At 48.4% G+C, this 20,862-nt stretch overlaps 1 protein-coding gene across 3 annotated transcripts in view; it reads right to left on the minus strand.

Annotated features, from left to right (window-relative positions):
* LOC125519719 (CBS domain-containing protein CBSX2, chloroplastic-like) overlaps nt 1-20,862 on the minus strand; it is a 40,575-nt gene that overhangs the window by 9,065 nt on the left and 10,648 nt on the right. For all 3 annotated transcript variants that reach the window (XM_048684461.2, XM_048684460.2, XM_087536205.1), the window contains exons 4-5: nt 17,444-17,492; nt 17,286-17,338 (exon numbers count right to left, since the gene is read on the minus strand). In XM_048684461.2, the coding sequence (XP_048540418.1) occupies nt 17,286-17,338; nt 17,444-17,492 (102 nt within the window). The remainder of the gene's footprint in view (nt 1-17,285; nt 17,339-17,443; nt 17,493-20,862) is intronic.

The following is a 20,862-nucleotide window of genomic DNA, read 5'->3' on the forward strand; positions in this document are numbered from 1 at the left end:
AAGCCTCCAGTGCAGAAGAAGCAGAAAACATCCAAGAAGGTTCCTAATGATGCCAAGACCAAGAAGAACCCCAAGAAGAAGGCAGTGAAGGAAAGAGGAACTGCAGCTCTAGTCAGCTTCCTTTGTTATCCTATGGCTTATTACTTAGCCTTCCAGTTATGTTCAGTTAAAGGTCTATGTGACTATGATGATTATCTGCAGTTTGTATATGTTGTTGCCTTGGCCTGGTCCCTCTCAGGTCATTGCTATGTACCCTTGTGCACCCCACTCCCTCTATTTGTTCACAATGACCAAGCAAGCTTGGAAAGTACTTAACTGGGACATAAGAGGCGTCAATTCTCCAGATAAATGGCTGCATATCCAGAATAAGATTGATGAGAGTGGTTGTTCTATGGTCTGTTTTCAGGAAATCAACAAAGAAATTATAGACATTTCCTTCATCAGAAAATTCTGCCTAGCCAGATTTGATTGTTTTGCTTATTTACCATCAGGAGGATTACTAATTGTCTGGGCCTCATCTCAATTTTCTGGAGAAGTGCTCAACGAATATGCCCTCTCAGCAATGTTTTCGAGTCGATGAGTCGACGAGTCGCTCAGGGGGGCGACTCTAGACTCATGGTCGATGAGTCGACATGGCGACGAGTCGACGTGAGTTAAGCAGCAGCCAGGGGAGGAGCACAAGTGCTCAACAGCAGCAGCAGCAGCAGCAAGGGGAGGAGCACACCAGCAGCCACATCAACCAGGGGAGGAGGGGAGGAGCACGAGTGCTCAACAGCAGCAGCAGCAACAAGGGGAGGAGCACACCAGCAGCCACATCAACCAGGGGAGGAGGGGAGGAGGGGAGGAGCACAACAGCAGGAGCAGCAACCAGGGGAGGGGAGGGGAGGAGAACAACAGTAGCAGGGGAGGAGGGGAGGAGCACACCATAGGAGGGGAGGAGGGGAACGACAGCAGGGGGTGTGGCGGCTGGAGAGGGTTGGATCGGGGGGAGGGGGAGGGGTGGGGGATGATCGATCTAGGTTTCCAGGGGAGATGGGCCGGCCCATACTGTAAACAAAACATATAACAGTTGGGCTCAATTTAAGTGAGTCGCTCGACCCAGAAAGAGCGACTAGTCGTGACTAGTCGCTCGAGTCGCTTGACTCATACCAGGAGTCGAGTCGAGAGTGTGAGTCGAACCTGGAGCAGCGACTCATCGACTAGTCGTCGACTAGTCAAACGACTCGAAAACAAAGCCTCTTAGTTGGCTTTCAATCGACCAGATGTGGCTCATGTTGGACCCTAACTAACATATATGCTCCTTGTCAAGATGATAAGAAGCTTGAATTTCTCGCATGGCTTGATGGCATTCAAATTCCTGAAGAGGCAGATTGGTTATTAGTAGGGGATTTCAATCTCATCAGAAGTTTTGATGCTAGGAAAAAACCAGGGGGTAGTATCAATGAGATGCTTATGTTCAATGCAGTCATCAGTAAACTTGGCCTAGTGGACATACCTTTAACTAGTACCTTTAAAGGGTAGGAAATATACCTGGAGTAACATGCAGACTGCTCCTCTTCTTGAAAGATTGGATTGGTTCTTCACCTCACCAGCCTGGACCCTTTCCTACCCTAATACTCTGGCACTACCTCTGGCCATGACCACCTCTGATCATGTACCCTGTGTCATCAACATACAAACCTCTATGCCCAAGAGTAATCTCTTCAGATTTGAGAATAGATGGCTGGAACATGACCAATTCCTGCCCCTGGTAGAGTCAGTTTGGACACGAAGTACACTTTGCAGATGCAGCCAAAAGACTCAATGCAAAGATGAAAATTCTCAGGAAAAATCTCAAGGTTTGGGCCAAACTTTATCCAATCTCAAGCAAGATATTTCAGATATCAATGCCCTAGTAGCAATGTTGGATGCCCTTGAAAATTACAGAGTGCTTATTGATACAGAAACGGTTCTTAGAATGGACCTTAAAGCACAGCTCCTCAGTTTATTGAAACAACAAAAGGTTCATTGGCAGAAGAGGGGTAAAATCAAATGGGTTATTCTTGGGAATGAAAACTCACAATTTTTTCATGCCTTGGCTACCATTCAGTATAGGTCTAATTGTATTGCTTCTCTCACCAATGCTGCTGGAGACACGGTAACTGATCATGAGGCCAAAGCACAACGCTTACATGGTGCATTTTCGCGCGTGCGTCCGCGGTGTCCTCCTGCGGCAACCGTCGACCCAGTACCAGTCGACTCCAGCAGCTTTCCCCCTCCCTGCGACCCGCCGAAGCAAGCGCACCGGTCGGTCGAGGCTTCAGCGGTGGGTGAAGCATGCGGTGGCCTGCCAATGGGCCACCCCTCAAGTCGCGGCGATCGAGCCCGACGAATCTCTACGGCCTGTTCGATCTGTCGACTGGCTCCGTAGAGACCGTATCCGAGTGCGGCAGCAATGACTCGGCGGCGGAAGTCCTGATGGTCAATGGACCACGCAGTCCTCCTGGCTTCAATCGTGAAGACGGAGGTGACGGGAACGGCGATCCGTCGCGCGTTCACGAGGAGTACCGCCCCGAACCTCTCTCCTCACAGCAGAGGGAAGAACTTCGTCGCCGGAACATGGATGCCCTGCACACTCCTATAGTTGGAGAAACCCCCGAGGCCCAGGCCTTGGAGCAGGCGTGCTTGGCCAATCTGGCTGAGCGCAATCGACCGGAGAACCTCCAGCGCGCACTCGACGATCGCGCTCGACAACGTGCTTCTGAGTCCAGTCGGCGCCAACTTTTTCCACCTCCAACTCAGGTATACCGAACCCCGATCCAGAATCTAGCTGTTGCTGCCCGGATAGCGGAGTCGATCCAACCCTCCCAGTCAGAAGCTGGTCGAGGTCTGGTGCAGATCCGAGCCTTGCTCCGGGCGGCGGGAGAGCAGAATACAGTTGTATCTCAGTCGCGGGATAGGATCCACAGCAGATCCGTGATGGCAGATACAGTTCAGTCGGCCCATAGCCCAAGATCGCCTCCGAGGCGTGAGGGACGTGGGGATCGACGAGATCAGTACAGAAACCGAGAGCAGTATGATCGCCGAGTCGATCGTGATGATCGACGTCGAATGCCCACGCCTCCCCCGAGGAGCGGGTCGTACGTGCCTCGGCAGCATGAAGACAGACGCCCTCACAGTGTTGGGCGAGGTATTCCAATCGACCCCAGGGAGCCAGGCTTTAATGCGAGATCTATTCTCGTGCAGGACTTGGTCGACAGAAACAGAGCTCACCGAGAGGGCCATGATGGAGGTCCACAAACCAGCAACAGGGTGCATGTCTCTGGTCCAGAGTGCTTCAGCAGAGCTATCAGAGCTGCGGTGATTCCCCCCAACTTCAGGTTGGCGTCTGGAGTTAGTAAGTTCACCGGAGAGTCCAAGCCTGACACTTGGCTTGAAGACTACCGAGTGGTTGTCCAGATTGGCGGCGCAATGATGAAGTGGCCATGAAACACCTTCCTCTGATGTTGGAAGGCTCAACTAGAGCATGGCTGAATCAGTTAGCGCCTGGCAGCATCTATACTTGGGAAGATCTCGCCCAAGTGTTTGTCAGAACATTCAAGGGCACTTGCAAACGACCGGCGGGTTTGACAGAGTTACAGTGTTGTGTCCAGAAGCCGAATGAAACTTTAAGGGATTATATCCAGAGATGGATCACCCTACACCACACGGTAGAAGATGTGTCAGATCATCAGGCAATTTGTGCCTTTAAGGAAGGCGTCAGGTATAGGGAGTTGAATATGAAATTCGGACGGACAGGAAATATGACTCTGGCTCGGATGATGGAAATTGCCACCAAGTATGCCAATGGTGAAGAAGAAGAGTGACTCCGGAGCGGCAAGCACAAAGTAGTCGCCCACGAAGCCGGAGGAGGAAACTCCAGTCGGAAATAGAAGCACAAGGCCGAGCCAGCTGCTCCGGGTAAAGCCTTGGCTGTGGTTCAAGGAAAGTTCAAGGGGAAGCCCAAAGGGCCGTGGAACTCCAAGAAAGTAAAAGTTCAAGATGGAAATGACGTGTTGGATCTGCCGTGCCATATCCACACCAAAAAAGATGAAGAAGGTAATTTCATTTACCCGAAACACACCACTCGGCAGTGTCGGCTCCTAATCCAGCAGTTCCGAGAGAAACAGCCCAAGGAAAAAGAGAAGGAGGCAGACAAGGCTGAGGATGAGGAAGAGGATGACGATGGTTATCCCCACGTGAATTCCACTCTGATGATTTTTACTGACGTTGAGAGCAAAAGTCGATTGAAAGTCATCAACAGGGAAGTGAACATGGTCGCTCCGGCGACACCCAGTTACTTGAAGTGGCCGCAGACTGCCATTACATTCGACCAGTCTGATCATCCAGCGCACATCGCCACCCCTGGGAGGCAAGCACTTGTGGTCGACCCGGTGGTCGAAGGCACTCGACTGACAAAGGTCCTGATGAACGGTGGCAGTGGCCTGAACATACTGTATGCAGAAACATTGAAAGGAATGGGCATTCCGATGTCCAGACTCAGCGAAAGCCATATGAGTTTCCATGGTGTCATTCCAGGCAAGAAGGCTGCATCCCTCGGTCAGATTGCACTCGACGTGGTTTTCGGTGATTCCAAAAATTACCGTAAAGAAAAGTTGACGTTTGAAGTTGTGGATTTTCAGAGTGCTTATCATGCAATTCTGGGCAGGCCAGCTTATGCACGATTTATGGCTCGACCATGTTACGTGTACCTCAAAATGAAGATGCCTGGTCCCAGAGGAGTGATCACTATCTCTGGCAATCGGAAGGTGGAAGAATGCTTCCAGAAGAGCTCAAAGATCGCCGATGCCCAGATGTCTGTGGTAGAATTGCAAGAATACCAGAAAAATGCAGATCCGAGTAACTTGCTGCGAGCCAAGAAGCCAGCCACAGATTCAGCATTCCAGTCGTCTGGTGAAATGAAGCCGATTCACATTCACCCGACAGATCCCAATACTGCTCCGACTCACATTTCGGCTTCACTCGACTCCAAATAGGAAGCGCTCATCCAGTTCCTCCGTGAGAACTGGGACATCTTTGCATGGAAGCCTTCTGACATGCCGGGTGTTCTCAGGGAACTGGCTGAGTATCGTTTGCGAGTCGACCCGAAGGTGAAACCAGTCAAAGAACATTTTCGACGGTCCGCCGTCCAGAAAAGAAAGGCAATCGGGGAAGAGGTGGCTCGGCTTTTGGCAGTTGAGTTTATCCAAGAGATTTACCACTCCGAGTGATTAGCCAATGTTGTCATGGTCCCAAAGAAAGACGACTCACTTCGCATGTGCATCGATTTCAAGCATATCAATCGGGCCTGCCCGAAAAATCACTTTTCTCTCCCTCGCATCGACCAGATAGTCGACTCGACTGCAGGGTGCGAACGTTTGTCCTTTTTGGACGCCTACTCCGGGTACCACCAGATCCGTCTGTATGGACCCGACGAAATAAAGACAGGTTTTATCACCCCGTTTGGGTGCTTCTGTTATGTCACAATGCCACTCGGTTTGAAAAACGTCGGAGCCACATTCATGCGGATGATTCATAAGTGCCTGCTCACTCAGATCAGTCGGAATATGGAAGCATACATGGATGACATTGTGGTCAAGTCACGTAAAGGTTCCGACCTACTGACTGACCTTGCTGAAACCTTTGCCAACCTCAGAAGGTATTGATATCAAGCTCAATCCATCGAAATGCACGTTTGGAGTTCCAAGCGGAAAGTTACTCGGTTTTTTTGTTTCCGAACGAGGAATCGATGCTAACCCAGAGAAAGTAGGCGCTATACTCCGAATGAAGCGCCCTGTGCGTGTGCATGATGTCCAGAAGCTTACTGGTTGCTTGGCCGCCCTAAGTCGATTCATTTCTCACCTCGGTGAAAAGGCGCTGCCTCTTTACCGACTGATGAAGAAATCAAACAAGTTCGAGTAGACCCCAGAAGCTGATGCAGCGTTTGCAGAGCTAAAAGCCCTGCTTTCCACCCAGCCGGTGCTTGCTGCTCCAATCAGCAAAGAGCCTCTACTGCTTTATATAGCAGCCACTGGACAAGTCGTCAGTACAGTACTTACGGTCGAGCGAGAAGAAGGAAAAGCTTATAAGGTTCAACGCCCAGTTTATTATATTTCTGAAGTCCTGACCCCGTCAAAGCAGAGATATCCTCATTATCAGAAGCTTGTTTATGGGATTTACATGACCACGAAGAAGGTTGCACACTATTTCTCAGATCACTCTGTTACAGTCGTCAGCGACGCTCCATTGTCAGAGATTCTGCACAACAGAGATGCAACTGGTCAAGTGGCCAAATGAACGATTGAACTCCTTCCCCTGGATATCAAGTTTGAGGCAAAGAAAGCCATCAAGTCCCAAGCAATAGCAGATTTCCTCGCCGAGTGGATCGAACAGCAACTGCCGACTCAAGTTCACTCTGAGCACTGGACCATGTTCTTTGATGGATCCAAGATGCTGAACGGTTCTGGTGCTGGAGTAGTTCTGGTATCCCCCGAGGAGACAGACTCAGATATGTCCTCCAGATTCACTTTGATTCCTCCAACAACGAAGCAGAATATGAAGCACTCTTGTATGGGTTGCGCATGGCCATTTCACTCGGCGTCCATCGCCTCATGGTCTATGGCGACTCAGATTTGGTAGTTAATCAAGTGATGAAGGAGTGGGACGTCAGAAGCCCAGCCATGACTGGTTACTGCAACGCAGTGAGAAAGCTCGAAAAGAAGTTTGAGGGGTTAGAACTCCACCACATATCCCGACTGAAAAATCAAGCAGCCGACGATTTGACAAAGATAGGTTCCAAGAGAGAAGTCATCCCCAGCAATGTGTTTTTGAAATATATTCACTCGCCGACAGTTCAGAAAGATCCTTTACTGAAGAGCCCCCACAACCTAAGAGCGCCACAGATCCGACTGAAGTCAAGGTCCCAGCGTGGTCGACCTGATCATGGAGGTTATGGCCATTACTCCCGACTGGACGGTGCCCTACATTGCGTACATCCTCAGGAAAGAACTCCCAAAGGATGAAGAAAAGGCTCGACAGATCGTCCGTCGGTCTAAGGCCTTTACTGTGATAAGAGGATAGTTGTTCAGGGAAAGCGTGACTGGAGTCAGTCAGAAATGCATAGCATCAGAAGAAGGTCGAATGATCCTCAATGACATCCACTCGGGGACCTGTGGTCATCATGCGTCCTCCCGGGCCATCGTGGCTAAAGCATACCGAGCTGGATTCTATTGGCCACGAGCAAATGAAATGGCGAAAAATATAGTCGACAGATGTGAAGGCTGCCAGTTTTACTCCGACATGTCTCACAAGCCAGCGTCTGCCCTGAAGACCATCCCCCTCATCTGGCCCTTTGCTGTTTGGGGACTGAATATGGTTGGACCACTGAGAACTGGCAGGAGCGGCTTCACTCATGTGCTCGTTGCAGTCGGACAAGTTTATCAAATGGATCAAAGCTAAACATATCAAGAACCTTGATGCTAGCACCGCTGTCAGTTTTATCAGAGAATTGACGTTCAGATATGGAGTCTCACACAGCATCATCACGGACAACGGGTCGAACTTCAACTCCGATGAATTCAGAACTTTCTGCACCTCTCAGGGTACTCGAGTCGACTATGCTTCGGTCGCTCACCCGCAGTCGAACAGACAAGCAGAAAGAGCCAATGGCCTAATTCTCAAAGGATTGAAACCCCGACTGATGCGTGATCTCAAACACGCAGTAGGTGCTTGGGTTGATGAACTTCCGTCAGTTCTGTGGGGCGTGAGGACAACTCCTAATCGGTCGACTGGACGAACTCCTTTCTTTTTGGTTTACGGAGCCGAAGCAGTTTTGCCAAGTGACCTGCTCCACAACGCACCCCGAGTCGAGCTCTTCTCCGAAGAGGAAGCAGAGCAGGCCCGGCAAGATTCAGTCGATCTCTTGGAGGAGGAAAGAGAGATGGTCTTGATCCGGTCGACCATTTACCAGCAAGATTTGCATCGATTCCATGCCAGAAATGTGAAGGGTCGAGCCTTTCAAAAGGGAGATCTGGTTCTTCGAGTTGACCAACAGAAACCACACAACCTCGCCCCGACTTGGGAAGGCCCCTTCATCTTCACCAAAGTTCTTCACAATGGAGCATACCATCTTTACAGTATTGAGCATCAGAAAGACGAGCCACGGGCTTGGAACGCGGAGCTGCTCCGCCCCTTTTATACTTAAGCACTCGGTCGAATAAAATGTAATAAGAAACACCTTTTATAATTTGTTTATCAAAGACAAGAGCTTATGGTCCTATCATTAGATTGTTGTGTTCTTATTTACTTCTGAAATCCCCCAGTGGGTGGCTTAGTCGCGAATCCGTTTCGCCTAAATTCGAAAGAAAATCCTACCGAGTGAAGAGCAACCCTCCCACTCGGGGGCTTAGTTGCAGTCCAGCACTCGCCTAAGTTCTCCCACTAGGAGACTTAGCTGCAGTCCAGTACTCGCCTAAGTTTGAAAAAATCCTACCGAGTGGAGAGCAACCCTCCCGCTCGAGGGCTTAGCTGCAGTCCAGCACTCGCCTAAATTCTCTCACTAGGAGGCTTAGCTGCAGTCCAGCACTCGCCTAAGTTTGAAAAAATCCTCCCGAGTGGAGAGCAATCCTCCCACTCGGGGGCTTAGCTGCAGTCCAGCACTCGCCTAAGTTCTCCCACTAGGAGACTTAGCTGCAGTCCAGTACTCGCCTAAGTTTGAAAAAATCTTACCGAGCGGTGAGCAACCCTCCCGCTCGGGGGCTTAGCTGCAGTCCAGCACGCGCCTAAGTTCTCTCACTAGGAGGCTTAGCTGCAGTCCAGTACTCGCCTAAGTTTGAAAAATCCTACCGAGTGGAGAGCAATCCTCCCACTCGGGGGCTTAGCTGCAGTCCAGCACTCGCCTAAGTTCTCTCACTAAGAGGCTTAGCTGCAGTCCAGCACTCGCCTAAGTTTGAAAAATCCTACCGAGTGGAAAGCAATTCTCCCACTCAGGGGCTTAGCTGCAGTCCAGCACTCGTCTAAGTTCTCTCACTAGGAGGCTTAGCTGCAGTCCAGTACTCGCCTAAGTTTGAAAAATCGTACCGAGTGGAGAGCAATCCTCCCACTCGGGGGCTTAGCTGCAGTCCAACACTCGCGTAAGTTTGAAAAATCCTACCGAGTGGAGAGCAATCCTCCCACTCGGGGGCTTAGCTGCAGTCCAGCACTCTCCTAAGTTCTCTCACTATCTCATCGAAAGACAGGACATCTTTGCCTCTATCACGTGCATATTTACGTTCACCTGACAATCGCTTTCTTAATCTTTGGAGTTATTTGACACCGCTGGTTGCCGGTCACTACCTACTGCATGGTAAGAATTTGTAAGACTTTAATATTTGCTATATTATGAGCGTTTTACCACCTCGTCGCAATAGTTATAGGAATATTATTTTTGGATTTTGTTTCTTATTTCTACTAATCATGACAGAATTCAAAGTCAATTTATGGGCTTTGTCGATTGTGGGAGACTTGCCACCACATAAGAAAACACAACAACCGTCACAAGAGGAGCAACGACATCAAAATGCGCATAATCAGGTTAATGTTTCCATGCCACCCTTTAATGGTCGTTTTAGGCCTCATTTATATATTGGATGAGAGTATGAAATAAATGATATATTTGTTTCACATAATATTGATGAGTGTGTAAAATTTCAAGTTGCGGTTAGTACTTTAAGTAGCTTTGCCTTAATTTGGTGGAGTGAATATTGTCGGTTAAACCCTGATTTTATACCTAATACTTGGGATGATTCAAAACTTGTTATGAAAGATAGATTCGTTGATGTTTATTATACTCGTGGCATGATTAAAAAATTACAACATTTAAAACAAGGCACTAACACCATATCAAAATATTATGATGATTTACAAACTACTTTGTTGCGCTCATTTTTAGAAGAAAGTGAAGACAATTTTATGAATAGATTTTGGGGAGGATTAAACTGTGATATTTAAGAGATACTAATTCATGAAGAGTGTTATTCTATGGACCATTTGTCTTGTCTTGCTTGCAAAGCTGAACAGGAAATAAAACGACTTGTTGTCTACTAGGCAGACTATGACAACCGCATCCGTTGTTGTGAGGACTACATCACCTTCGCCATGTGACACATCACCACCAAGAGTGCCTACATCATCTGAGTTGACCATAAAAGGTAAAGACAAAGGTACTGATCTTCCACCTCCACATGAGTATGATGAATGCCTTGTCAATTTCAATGCACAATGTGATGACCTACCCACCACTTTGATTACACCACCTATTTTAGAGGACTACGTTGATTATTTGACTTTGCCATGTGATCAAACAAATGCAATATCAACAATGTCAAGTGCACCCATTGAATTAACTGTTGATGCAAAAGAACCATGTGAATCAGGGAATAAATCAGATTTGGATCAAATACATTTGAAAATAATTGTGCCAATGTTTAATCATTTTGATATGACCCTAATCTTGGTAGAATTATGTGACCAATGACTTATTGCATGTTTGCTTATTTAAATATGTTGTAGCATGTAAATTTGATGCAAGTAAGATATATTCATCAATGTTGGGATGGTTTGATGATGAACATTGTCAATCTTTTGATATGAATAAAAGCTTCACTTATATGTGGAAACTGAGTTGCAATATTTTCATGCCTTCTAATTCTTGTGATAATATTTTGGCTTTATATTTTATGAACTATGAAAGTTACTCATGTATATATATGTTATATGTAGAAAAACCAAAGGAAGTAAAAATGGATGACATGGTCCTTAGTACTTGGTAGACCATGACAATTTGATAAAAATTCTGTACACCATGATAGAAACAATCAATATACTCTTGTTCATAAGAATAAACATATTACTTTGCTTCCTATGCCTCCTGATTCCATTTTAAAAGATAATATTCATAGAGCTAGTAAAGCAAAAAAAAGGTAAAATAAGAGTGAGAATCAGACTGTGGCAAAAGAATTTGAGCATGAAGCTTAATAATAAATTATTTAGTGTTGTTTCTGAAATTAAATTGAAAAGTGAATGTTTACTTGCCACCAAATTATTGATGATCTAGATTTCAGCAAATCTGTTTGTTATGCTTTGTGTGCAAAGAGACATTATTTTCATTCGAGGACGTGCCTTCTTCTTTACCTCCTACAGTCACTAACATTTTGCAGGAGTTCGCTGACGTCTTTACAGAAGATGTGTCACCGGGATTACCACTTATTCAAGGGATCGAGTATCAAATTGACTTAATTTCCGGTGTTTCATTGCCATTACCACCTATTCGAGGAATTGATCACCAAATTGACTTAATTCCCGGTGCTTCGCTGCCAAACCGTGTGTCATGTCGTACCAATCCAAAGGAGATTATGCGTCAAGTACAAGAGCTACTCGACAAAGGTTACATACGCGAATCTCTTAGTCCTTGTGTTGTTCCTATTATACTAGTGCCAAAAAAATGGTACATCGTGTATGTGTGTTGATTGTAGAGGCATTAATAATATTACTATTCGTTATCAGCATCATATTCCTAGGCTAGATGATATATGAATTGTGTGGCTCTACAATATTCTCCAAAATTAATATGCGTAGTGGATACCATCAAATTCGCATGAAATTGGGAGCTGAATGAAAAACAGCATTTAAAACTAAGTTTGAATTATATGAGTGATTAGTCATGCCTTTTGGGTTAACTAATGCACCTAGTACTTTCATGAGATTAATGAACGAAGTTTTAAGTGCTTTTATTGGACGATTTGTGGTAGTCTATTTTAATGATATACTGATTTATAGCAGATCTTTGAAACAACATTTGAAACATTTACGTGATGTTTTCATTGCCCTACATGATGCACGTTTATCTGGTAACCTCGGGGAGTGCACCTTTTGCACGACCGAGTATCTTTTCTTGGCTATGTTGTTACTCCACAGGGAATTGAAGTTGATAAAGCCAAGATTGAAGCTATTGAAAGTTGGCCGCAGCCCAAAATAGTGACACAAGTAAAGAGTTTTCTTGGACTCGCTGGTTTTGATAGGCGTTTTGTGAGAGATTTCGGCACCATTGTTGTACCTCTCAATGAGCTTACGAAGAAGAATCTGTCTTTTGTTTGGGATACCGCACAGAAAGAAGTCTTCACAGTATTGAAAGATAAGTTGACACATGCTCCTTTACTCCAACTTACTGATTTTAATAAGACTTTTGAGTTTGAATGTGATGCTAGTGGAATTGGATTAGGAGGTATGTTACTACAAGGTGGTACCACCTGTCACATACTTTTCCAAAAAATTGAGTAGGCCTAATCTGAACTATTCTACTTATAATAAAGAATTATATGCTCTTGTTTAAACTTTAGAAACATGATAATATTATTTATGGTCCAAAAATTTGTTATACATTCTGATCATAAATCTTTGAAACATATAAAAAAGGGTAAAGAAAATATTATTGATGATGCATTGTGTCGTCGTTATAATATGCTTTCACAACTTATGCTTTCACAACTTGACTTCAAAATATTTGGTTTCGAGACTATCAAAGGTTAATATGTACATGATGCTGAATTTAAAAATGTGCTACAAAATTGTAAAGGGAGAATATGAAACAAGTTTGTCCTTAATAATAGATTTGTGTTCCGTGCTAACAAGCTATTCATTTCAGCTAACTCCGTTCGTCTTTTGTTGTTGCAAAAAGCTCATGAAGAAGGATTAATGGGACACTTTGGCGTCAAGAAGACGGAGAACGTACTTGCTACACATTTCTTTTGGCCAAAGATGAGACGGGATGTTGAGAGTTTTGTTGCTCGCTGCACTACATGTCAAAAAGCTAAGTCACGACTCAATCCTTATGGTTTACATATACCTTTGCCTGTATCTAGTATTCCATGAAAGGATATATCTATGAATTTTATACTAGGATTATGTCAAACAAAGAAAGGAGGGATGGCATATTTGTCATCGTGGATAGATTTTCGAAAATGGCACATTTATGCCATGCCATAAAAGCGATGATACTACTAATGTTGCTGATTTGTTCTTTCGTAAAATTATTCGTTTTCATGGTGTACGAAATACTATTGTTTCATATCGTGATACTAAATTTCTTAACCACTTTTAGAGATGTTTATGGACTAACTTGAGGACTAAGGCCCTGTTTGGTTCATAAGTCCTAGGACTTTTTTTAGTCCCAACTTATAAGTCTCAAGTCCCTACCTGTTTGGTTCCTGGGACTTAACATGGACTAAAAGACCATATTACAATTATAAGTCCATATAAGTCCCTCCTTGAGAGTCTTATTCCATAAGTCCCAAGTGCTCACTTTAAGTCCCTATAAATCCCTCCTGTTTGGTTTAGATGGGACTTATGGGGACTTTTTTAAGTCCTTAAATCAATAAGTTTCTGAAAACAAACATCCTTTAAACTGCTTTTTAGTACTACTTGTCACCCCCAAACTGATCGACAAACTAAAGTAGTCAATAAAACATTATTTACTAAGCTTAGGGTTGTTTTAAAGAATAAAAAAATATGAGAAGAATGCTTGCCTCATATTGAATTTGTTTATAATCGTTCGCTGTGTTCTAATACTAAGATGTGCCTTTTTGAGATTGTGTATGGTTTTCTATCTCGTGCACTTATTGATTTGTTGCCTCTTCCATATTCGGAGAAGGTTAATTTTAATGCTAAACAACGTGCTGAATTGATCTTAAAAATGTGTAAGTTAACTAAGAAGAACATTGTTACGGCATATCTCTCTCAAGGTAGTTTTGGTGATTGATGACAACATGTTTGCGAACTAATCTTGTGCGTTGAATTATTCACAGATTCTCCCCTGGCACGAGACGCTTTCTTCCCCTCAGAGTGTATTTCAAGACGGTGTAGCTCTTTTGTTTCTTTCTCGGTGGACTAGTTGCATAGAGGGCACCGTACTATCAAGAGGGGGTCCGCTGGGGTTTTGCTTGGATGGAATCATCACGTATACATCAGCTTCTCACCCTCCGAGTTTTTCCTGTCCATTGAAGAGATCTCTCATCTCTTCCTTGTTCTGTCTAGGTTTAAGCGGCAGTACCGCGCACCCAGCGGTAGTACCGCTGAGAAGCCACAAGCGGCAGTACCGCTTCGCAGCGGTAGTACCGCCGTGGCTCCACAGCAGTAGTACCGCTGGGGCCTGGCACCTCCGCCTGGTCCTCAGCTTTCTTGAGAGATCCCTTCTCCCTCTCTCTCGTGCCCCAGCAGTAGTACCGCACTGCCTGCGGTACTACGACCGAAGGGTCACAAGCGGCAGTACCGCTCCACAGCGATACTACCGCCCTTGACCCCTCTGCCGTAGTACCGCTGGGTAGTCTGGCTCCTACCGCCTCAATTTGAGAGGTCTTTTTCTCGTGTCGGGTTTTGCGGCACTAGTCACGGGTGTAGTGGCGGTAGTACCGTTCCAGGAGCGGTAGTACCGCCCTACCACCGCGGTAGTACCGCATTTGGGTCCGTTCCCTACTAAGTCTCCTCAGCGCGGCAGTACCGCTGGTTGGCGCGGCAGTACTGTCGCCTGGCGGTAGTACCGCCCCCTCTCAGCGGTAGTACCGCCCTGTGCGGGGCTGGTTGGTGGGGGGCAACGGGATTGTTGCCCCCACTATAAAAGGGAGTCCCCTTCCTCCTTCTCACCTACCTCTTCCTCCCCCAAAGCTCCATTTATTGCTCAAGCTCCATTAAATACTCCAAACTTCATTTCCGCCCAATCTATCTCTCTAGCCAATCAAATTTGTTGATTTGCTCGGGAGTGGTTGAGAAGGCTCCGATCTACACTTCCACTAAGGGATTTTCGATTCCCCCACTCATCCCTAGCGGATCTTGTTACTCTTGGGTGTTTGAGCACCCTAGACGGTTGAGGTCACCTCGGAGCCATATTCCATTATGGTGAAGCTTCGTGGTTTTGTTGGGAGCCTCCGATTAAGTTGTGGAGATTGCCCCAACCTTGTTTGTAAAGGTTCGGTCGCCGCCTTTAAGGGCACCAATAGTGGAATCACAGCATCTCGTATTGTGTGAGGGCGTGAGGAGAATACGGTGGCCCTAGTGGCTTCTTGAGGAGCATTGTGCCTCCACACCGCTCCAACGGAGACGTACTTCCCCTTAAAAGGAAGGAACTTCGGTAACACATCCTTGTCTTCACCGGATCCACTCTTGGTTATCTCTTACCTTTACTTGTGCAATCTCTTTAGTGTTTCTACCCTTGCTTGCTTGTACGCTTGTTGTTATTGCATCATATAGATTGCTCACCTAGTTGCACATGTAGACAACCTACTTTGATGCAAAGTTTAATTTGGTAAAGAAAAGCTAAAAATTGGTAGTTGCCTATTCACCCCCCCCCCCTCCAGTCAACCATATCGATCCTTTCAAACATTGAGCGTATGAATGCTAAATATAAACTCGCTGGAGATAAGGATAAAAAATATGTTGTGTTTGCACCTGTAAATCTTGTTTGGTTACATTTGTCTAAGAATAGATTTCATGATTTACACAAATCAAAGCTAATGCCATATATTGATGGTTCTTTTAAGGTGTTAAAGAAAATAAATGATAATACATATAAACTTAAGCTGCCTGTAAATTTTGGGATTAGTCTTACTTTTAACATTGCATATTTAAAACCTTATTTGGGTGAGAAAGATGAGCTTCCGTCGAGGACGACTTCATTTTAAGAAGGGAGGATGATGAGGACATCAATATCATTGTTACACCTACAGCCACTGTTGCTATACATACTGGACCAATTACTAAAGCTCACGCACGCCAATTGAATTATCAGATACTTTCATTTTTTGATAATAATTCTAATGTTCATGAGAATAAGATGCTGCCTAGGTACATTTATGTTGATTACTAATAAAGGACCTAGCATGGGAGAAGAGGGATGAACACAAAAACAAGATCAAGTATGGAGATAAGGCGTGCACGAAGGGAACCAGAACGGCATTTCTAATGCATATTTTAACACTTTGAAGCCTCCGTGATGACATACAAAGACAGGGATGAAATATACAAGATGTTCCTTCATAAATTTCGTCCATAGCTTATTTTAGGTGTTGCGCCACCTTGTTTTTGGGTCAGGCCCATGTAATTTCAAAATACAACCTCTTAGGTTGTTTCTAGAGTCCGTACGTGTGGGAAAACAGAAATAGGGTTAGTTTCGGATCCCTCCTCCAAGGAGTCACGAAATTCCGCCCTATTCCTCCGTATATACAGCCCTTAGGGCGTTGTTTAGACTTTTGGAATTTGTTTAGTTAAAAGTTAGCCATTGCAACTTCGTGTATTTCGTTTGTGTCCAACGACCAGACCAAGACCGCTTCCAGATCCCCACTTTTATCAATACTTCACATATATTCGCAACATTCAAATTGCATTATCATATTCTTACTTGTTCTTCGACTGCATGTAAGAATAGATCTTCGCGGTCAGGTTGATCATGCTTCCGGTATCGTCAATAACCTCAGGAGATTGGTTTAGCGATTGCTAAGCCGCAACGTCGTGCATGTTTGTAGTCGGATCGTCAAAATCATCTCCATCAAATCGATAGTTATCATCTCATCAAAAGATCAGGACACCCTCGCCTCTATCAGATTTGGAGAAGAATATCTCTCAAGACCTCCATATCTCCTAGAGATTGGAGAACTACCCTTGTTACTTGTTATTTTCACTGGTTCTTGAATCAAAGATGCACCTTAGCCTGAGGTTTGAGGAGTACTTGGTGTGGACCTTGTCCAATAGCGTTATTCTCTTGTGTTTCCTTTGGATTTGTGCCTTGTTCTTATGCTACTTTTTAAATCCACCTCCAATTCGTGAAGAACGGGCCACCCTTGCGGTCTTGCCCCGTATCAGGAGAGATTGTGCAAGCCCTGGCAGTGGTAGGAGGGCTTGGGAGAATGTCTAGCCATTCCTGCCGTGATTGTCAGGGCAAAGTCTGCATCAAGCCCAAGTTCATGTGGCTGCCAAGCCAAGGTGGCTATAAGCTCAGATCCGTTTCCACCATCGCCAGTCTGATTTGACTGAGCCCAAGCCTATCATTCCCTTTTACAAAAGTAATTTTTATTTGAGCTCTCCTACAATCCTACATGTCATCCCACATCCAGTGACAAACTACATCTACAACTTGTGTGTATGCGTATGCGCGTGTGCATGTGAGGGAGGGGGGTGGTCAAGGTAGATGCATAACCATGCGACACAATTAAGTCTATTATCCGTCCAAGCCTTTCAAAATGTACCTTCCAAGTGCTGTCCACCTCAGGAAATATGTCCGCTTCAGCCTGTCCATTTCCTAAAGGGAAAGAAATTGAAACGTTAATCAATGCAAGATAGCTGATAATATGGACAAAATATTATATAAACAAGGTGAAACTTACACAACAATTCCAAACAATACCTGATATCAAGTCCAGTGCTAACAGATCATAATCTGAGACCACACCAACCTGTTGTATGAAATAAATTGCAGCACGAGTGAATACTGTGCTTAAAAAATGTCGTATATTAACACTGCGTACAAGAACATCATGATATTAAAGCTCTATGAAAATCTACAGATTAATACCAGGGACAACATAGGTTAAGTCAATGGGATACTGGGATATACATGCTTTCAGAGTTCATGTTCATTCGACAGAACAGGAACTAAACATCCAATGGAAAAGACATTTTCCAGGTAAATGTCTCCTACTAAATATCAATATTTAGAACTATCCAGAAGAAATTGCTCGAGATGGCTCCGCTCCGCGCTCCCTAGCTCTCCCCTGCCCAGCTAGCCTCCAGCACCACCGCCGGTGACCCCTCGCCGGCTGCTCCCCCAACGCACCCCCTGCCGGCTGCTCCTACTAAATATCAATATTTAGAACTATGCAGAACAAATTGCTCGAGATGGCTCCGCTCCGCGCTCCCTAGCTCTCCCCTGCCCAGCTAGCCTCCAGCACCACCGCCGGTGACCCCTCGCCGGCTGCTCCCCCAACCCACCCACCCACCCACCCTCCTCCCTCCTACTTCCCCCGCCCCTGCCCCTGCCATGGCGGACTCCGGTGCTGACCCTGTCGACCGCCGCACGACCCTCTCCGGCGAGCGCGTGTCCTCTGGTGACCGCTGGCTCAGCTCGGAGAGCGAGTCCCCGGCGCACTCGTACAGCGACGTCGCCCGCACTCCGCCCCACCCCCCCCCCCCCCCCCCGGCCCCGCAGAGGCAAGCTCCCCCGCCCGCCAACGGTTCCATGAGGGCGCGTCCCAGGCTGCCGGCCATAAACCGCCTTGGCCCCCGCTCGGAGGTGCACCGTGTCTCAGGCGGAGACGTGGTCGACGAGGATGGATACCAACTGCCCCGGCGCTGGAACCGCCGTCGTCGCCAGCGATAGATGGCCACCCCCCAGCCCTCCGGCGCCTCGCCGACGGAGTCCCTCGCCTGAGGAAGTTGCTGGGCTCTGCTTCCGTTGCCTGGACCACCGCCACCGCGTGCGCGACTGCACCAACGACATCCGGTGCCGCACATGCCTGCAGTCTGGCCATGACTCCCGTTCCTGCGACCCGAGCCGCCGGGACAGTGCGCCACATCGTCAACAGCACAGCAACCCGGCTGCTCCGGCGCACGCGCGGTCGTCGTCCGCGCTCGTTACGTTGCCGCCGCCAGCAACCCCCGCCACGGCGCTACCGACGGCTATCCTGCACCAGCCCGAGCCCGTGCGGGTCATCATGGCGCGCACCGTCGAGATGGAGGGCGCGGAGACAGTCATGTCCCGCGCGATGGTCGCATCCATCACTGGCAATCGCCCGTCTGTCTCCACCGACGAGGTTGTTGCGCTGCTCTGGGACTCATTCGACCTCGTCGACGGCGACTTCACCGTCCACCGCCACCATCCGGAGGACTTTCTGATCCTCTCCAACTCGCTGGCCCTCAAGGAGCGCCTCGCCGGCGACCACTTCATCCGCTCGCCGCGCTTTTCCCTCTCGATGCGGCCATGGTGCAAGCTCGCACATGCCGGCTGCGGCGAGTTCGAATTCCACGTCGAACTCGAGTTGCGTGGTGTCCCTGCCCAAGCTTGGCACCTCTCCACCGCCGAGCACATCCTCGGGCAAAGCTGTTGGATCGAGCACCTTCATCCCCATACCCGCTCCCGTGCCGACCTCGCCACCTTCCGGCTATCTGGGCGCACGCACGACCCCGACAAGATCCACCGCGCTGCCATTCTGGAGGTGGTCGAGCATGTGCCGGCGGCCTTAGACTCCGACGCACCAACCATACGCACCCTGACCTACCCCATCGCCATCGCGCTGGCCCGCTCCGTCAAGATCAGGGCGCCGGCGATACCCAGACCACGAGCGCGACGCCGGCGGGACCCGTGATCCCGCTCCCGACCGTGGCCCGGGACGCACGCGCCGCCGCGGACGCAAGCGCAGATGCTCGAACGCGCCCGCTCAAGGCCAGGCCGACGGCATGGCCATGGACGACTTGGGCTGGCGCGTTGCCAAACAGGCATGGGCGGATGGTCTATCCTCGTCGCCGGCGTGGCCTTCCAGCTCCGGCGCGGCACCGCTCGCGAACCCGCCGCGTACGGGCATGCTGCCCTGGCCAGGCCAGCGCGGGGGCCACCGCCCACATCACCATGCCAGAAGAGGAAAAGGCAGCGGACAGCAAAAGCAGCAAACAACCAAGGGCCAGCCTGGCAACACTGACGCGGCCGCCGCAGACGCCCTGCTCAGCCCGGTCGGGACGCGTGTCGATCCTCAACCGGCCGCGAATTCGAATCCGGTGGCCTGCAACGATCCCCATGATGATCACGTGGGCCAAAGCTCGGGTCCCCCTGACGCTTTGGCTTGTCGGGAACTGGCCCCTGTCAGCAACGCGCATGTCGCCTCGCAGGAGGGATCTGCAGCGCCAGAGACCTGGTCGTGACAAAGCGAAGATACCGCCCCACCCGATCCAGAAGTGGGGCTGGATTCCGCTGACCAGTCCGCCTCCACCAACCCCACACGCGCGGCCTCGGGCGGGGAAACGCAGCTCCGCGGCGCCAACCCTCCCGCCCATGCAGACGGGCTATCTCCACCTGCTGCCGCTAGGCCGGCCCACAGCCCAGCGGGGACGGTAGTGCTCCTACAGCGGCCCGCGACTACACCACCTCCATTGCGGCCCTCTGAAGACCCGCTGTCCCCAAACGCTGGCGCCGTGGCTAACCAAGGCCCAAGTGGCCGCACGCCGAGCCGTTTCGCATCGCCACCAATTACGCTGCGGCGATCCCGGGGCCGCACCACGCCCGCGTCCTGGACCCTTGGGGAGTTCCTGGCCACCGCCACGAAGCACCTTAAACTTCGCCCCTCGTCGGGGACGGTCTGCAGCTACGACCTGCCAACCGAGCGCTCCTCCAACAGCGGAGCGACGCGCCCACGTGCAAATCCTGCGCACCCTCAGGATCATTGGAATAGACCAGAAGATTACTGCCGTAGAGATGAAGGCCTATGACGGCATGTTCGCGGCACCGCTGCCCCTGACGGTCCTCAAAGCCATCGCTAAACTGGTTGACCGTGAGATCCCAGTCTGCATGGCATCGACTGCGCTCGGGAGGCACGCGCCTTCGTTGCTTGCGAGGGCTAGTCCGGTCTAGGCGCGTCTACCCGTCGATCCCGCTCTCATGGATCACGGCCTTAAGATCGCTATCTGGAACGTGTGCGGCATGAACGCGCAGGCTCGCCAACACGCTATCTGTTCGCTGCTGGACACGACCGGGGCCTCCATTGTATGCATTCAAGAAACGAAAATGGAGTTGATCTACTCGGCTATTGTCCTGGATACGCTTGGTTCCGAATTCGA

This window comes from Triticum urartu, chromosome 7A, assembly GCF_056163025.1.
Source record: "Triticum urartu cultivar PI428250 chromosome 7A, HENAU_Tu73, whole genome shotgun sequence".
In the NCBI taxonomy this organism is placed as follows: domain Eukaryota; kingdom Viridiplantae; phylum Streptophyta; class Magnoliopsida; order Poales; family Poaceae; genus Triticum; species Triticum urartu.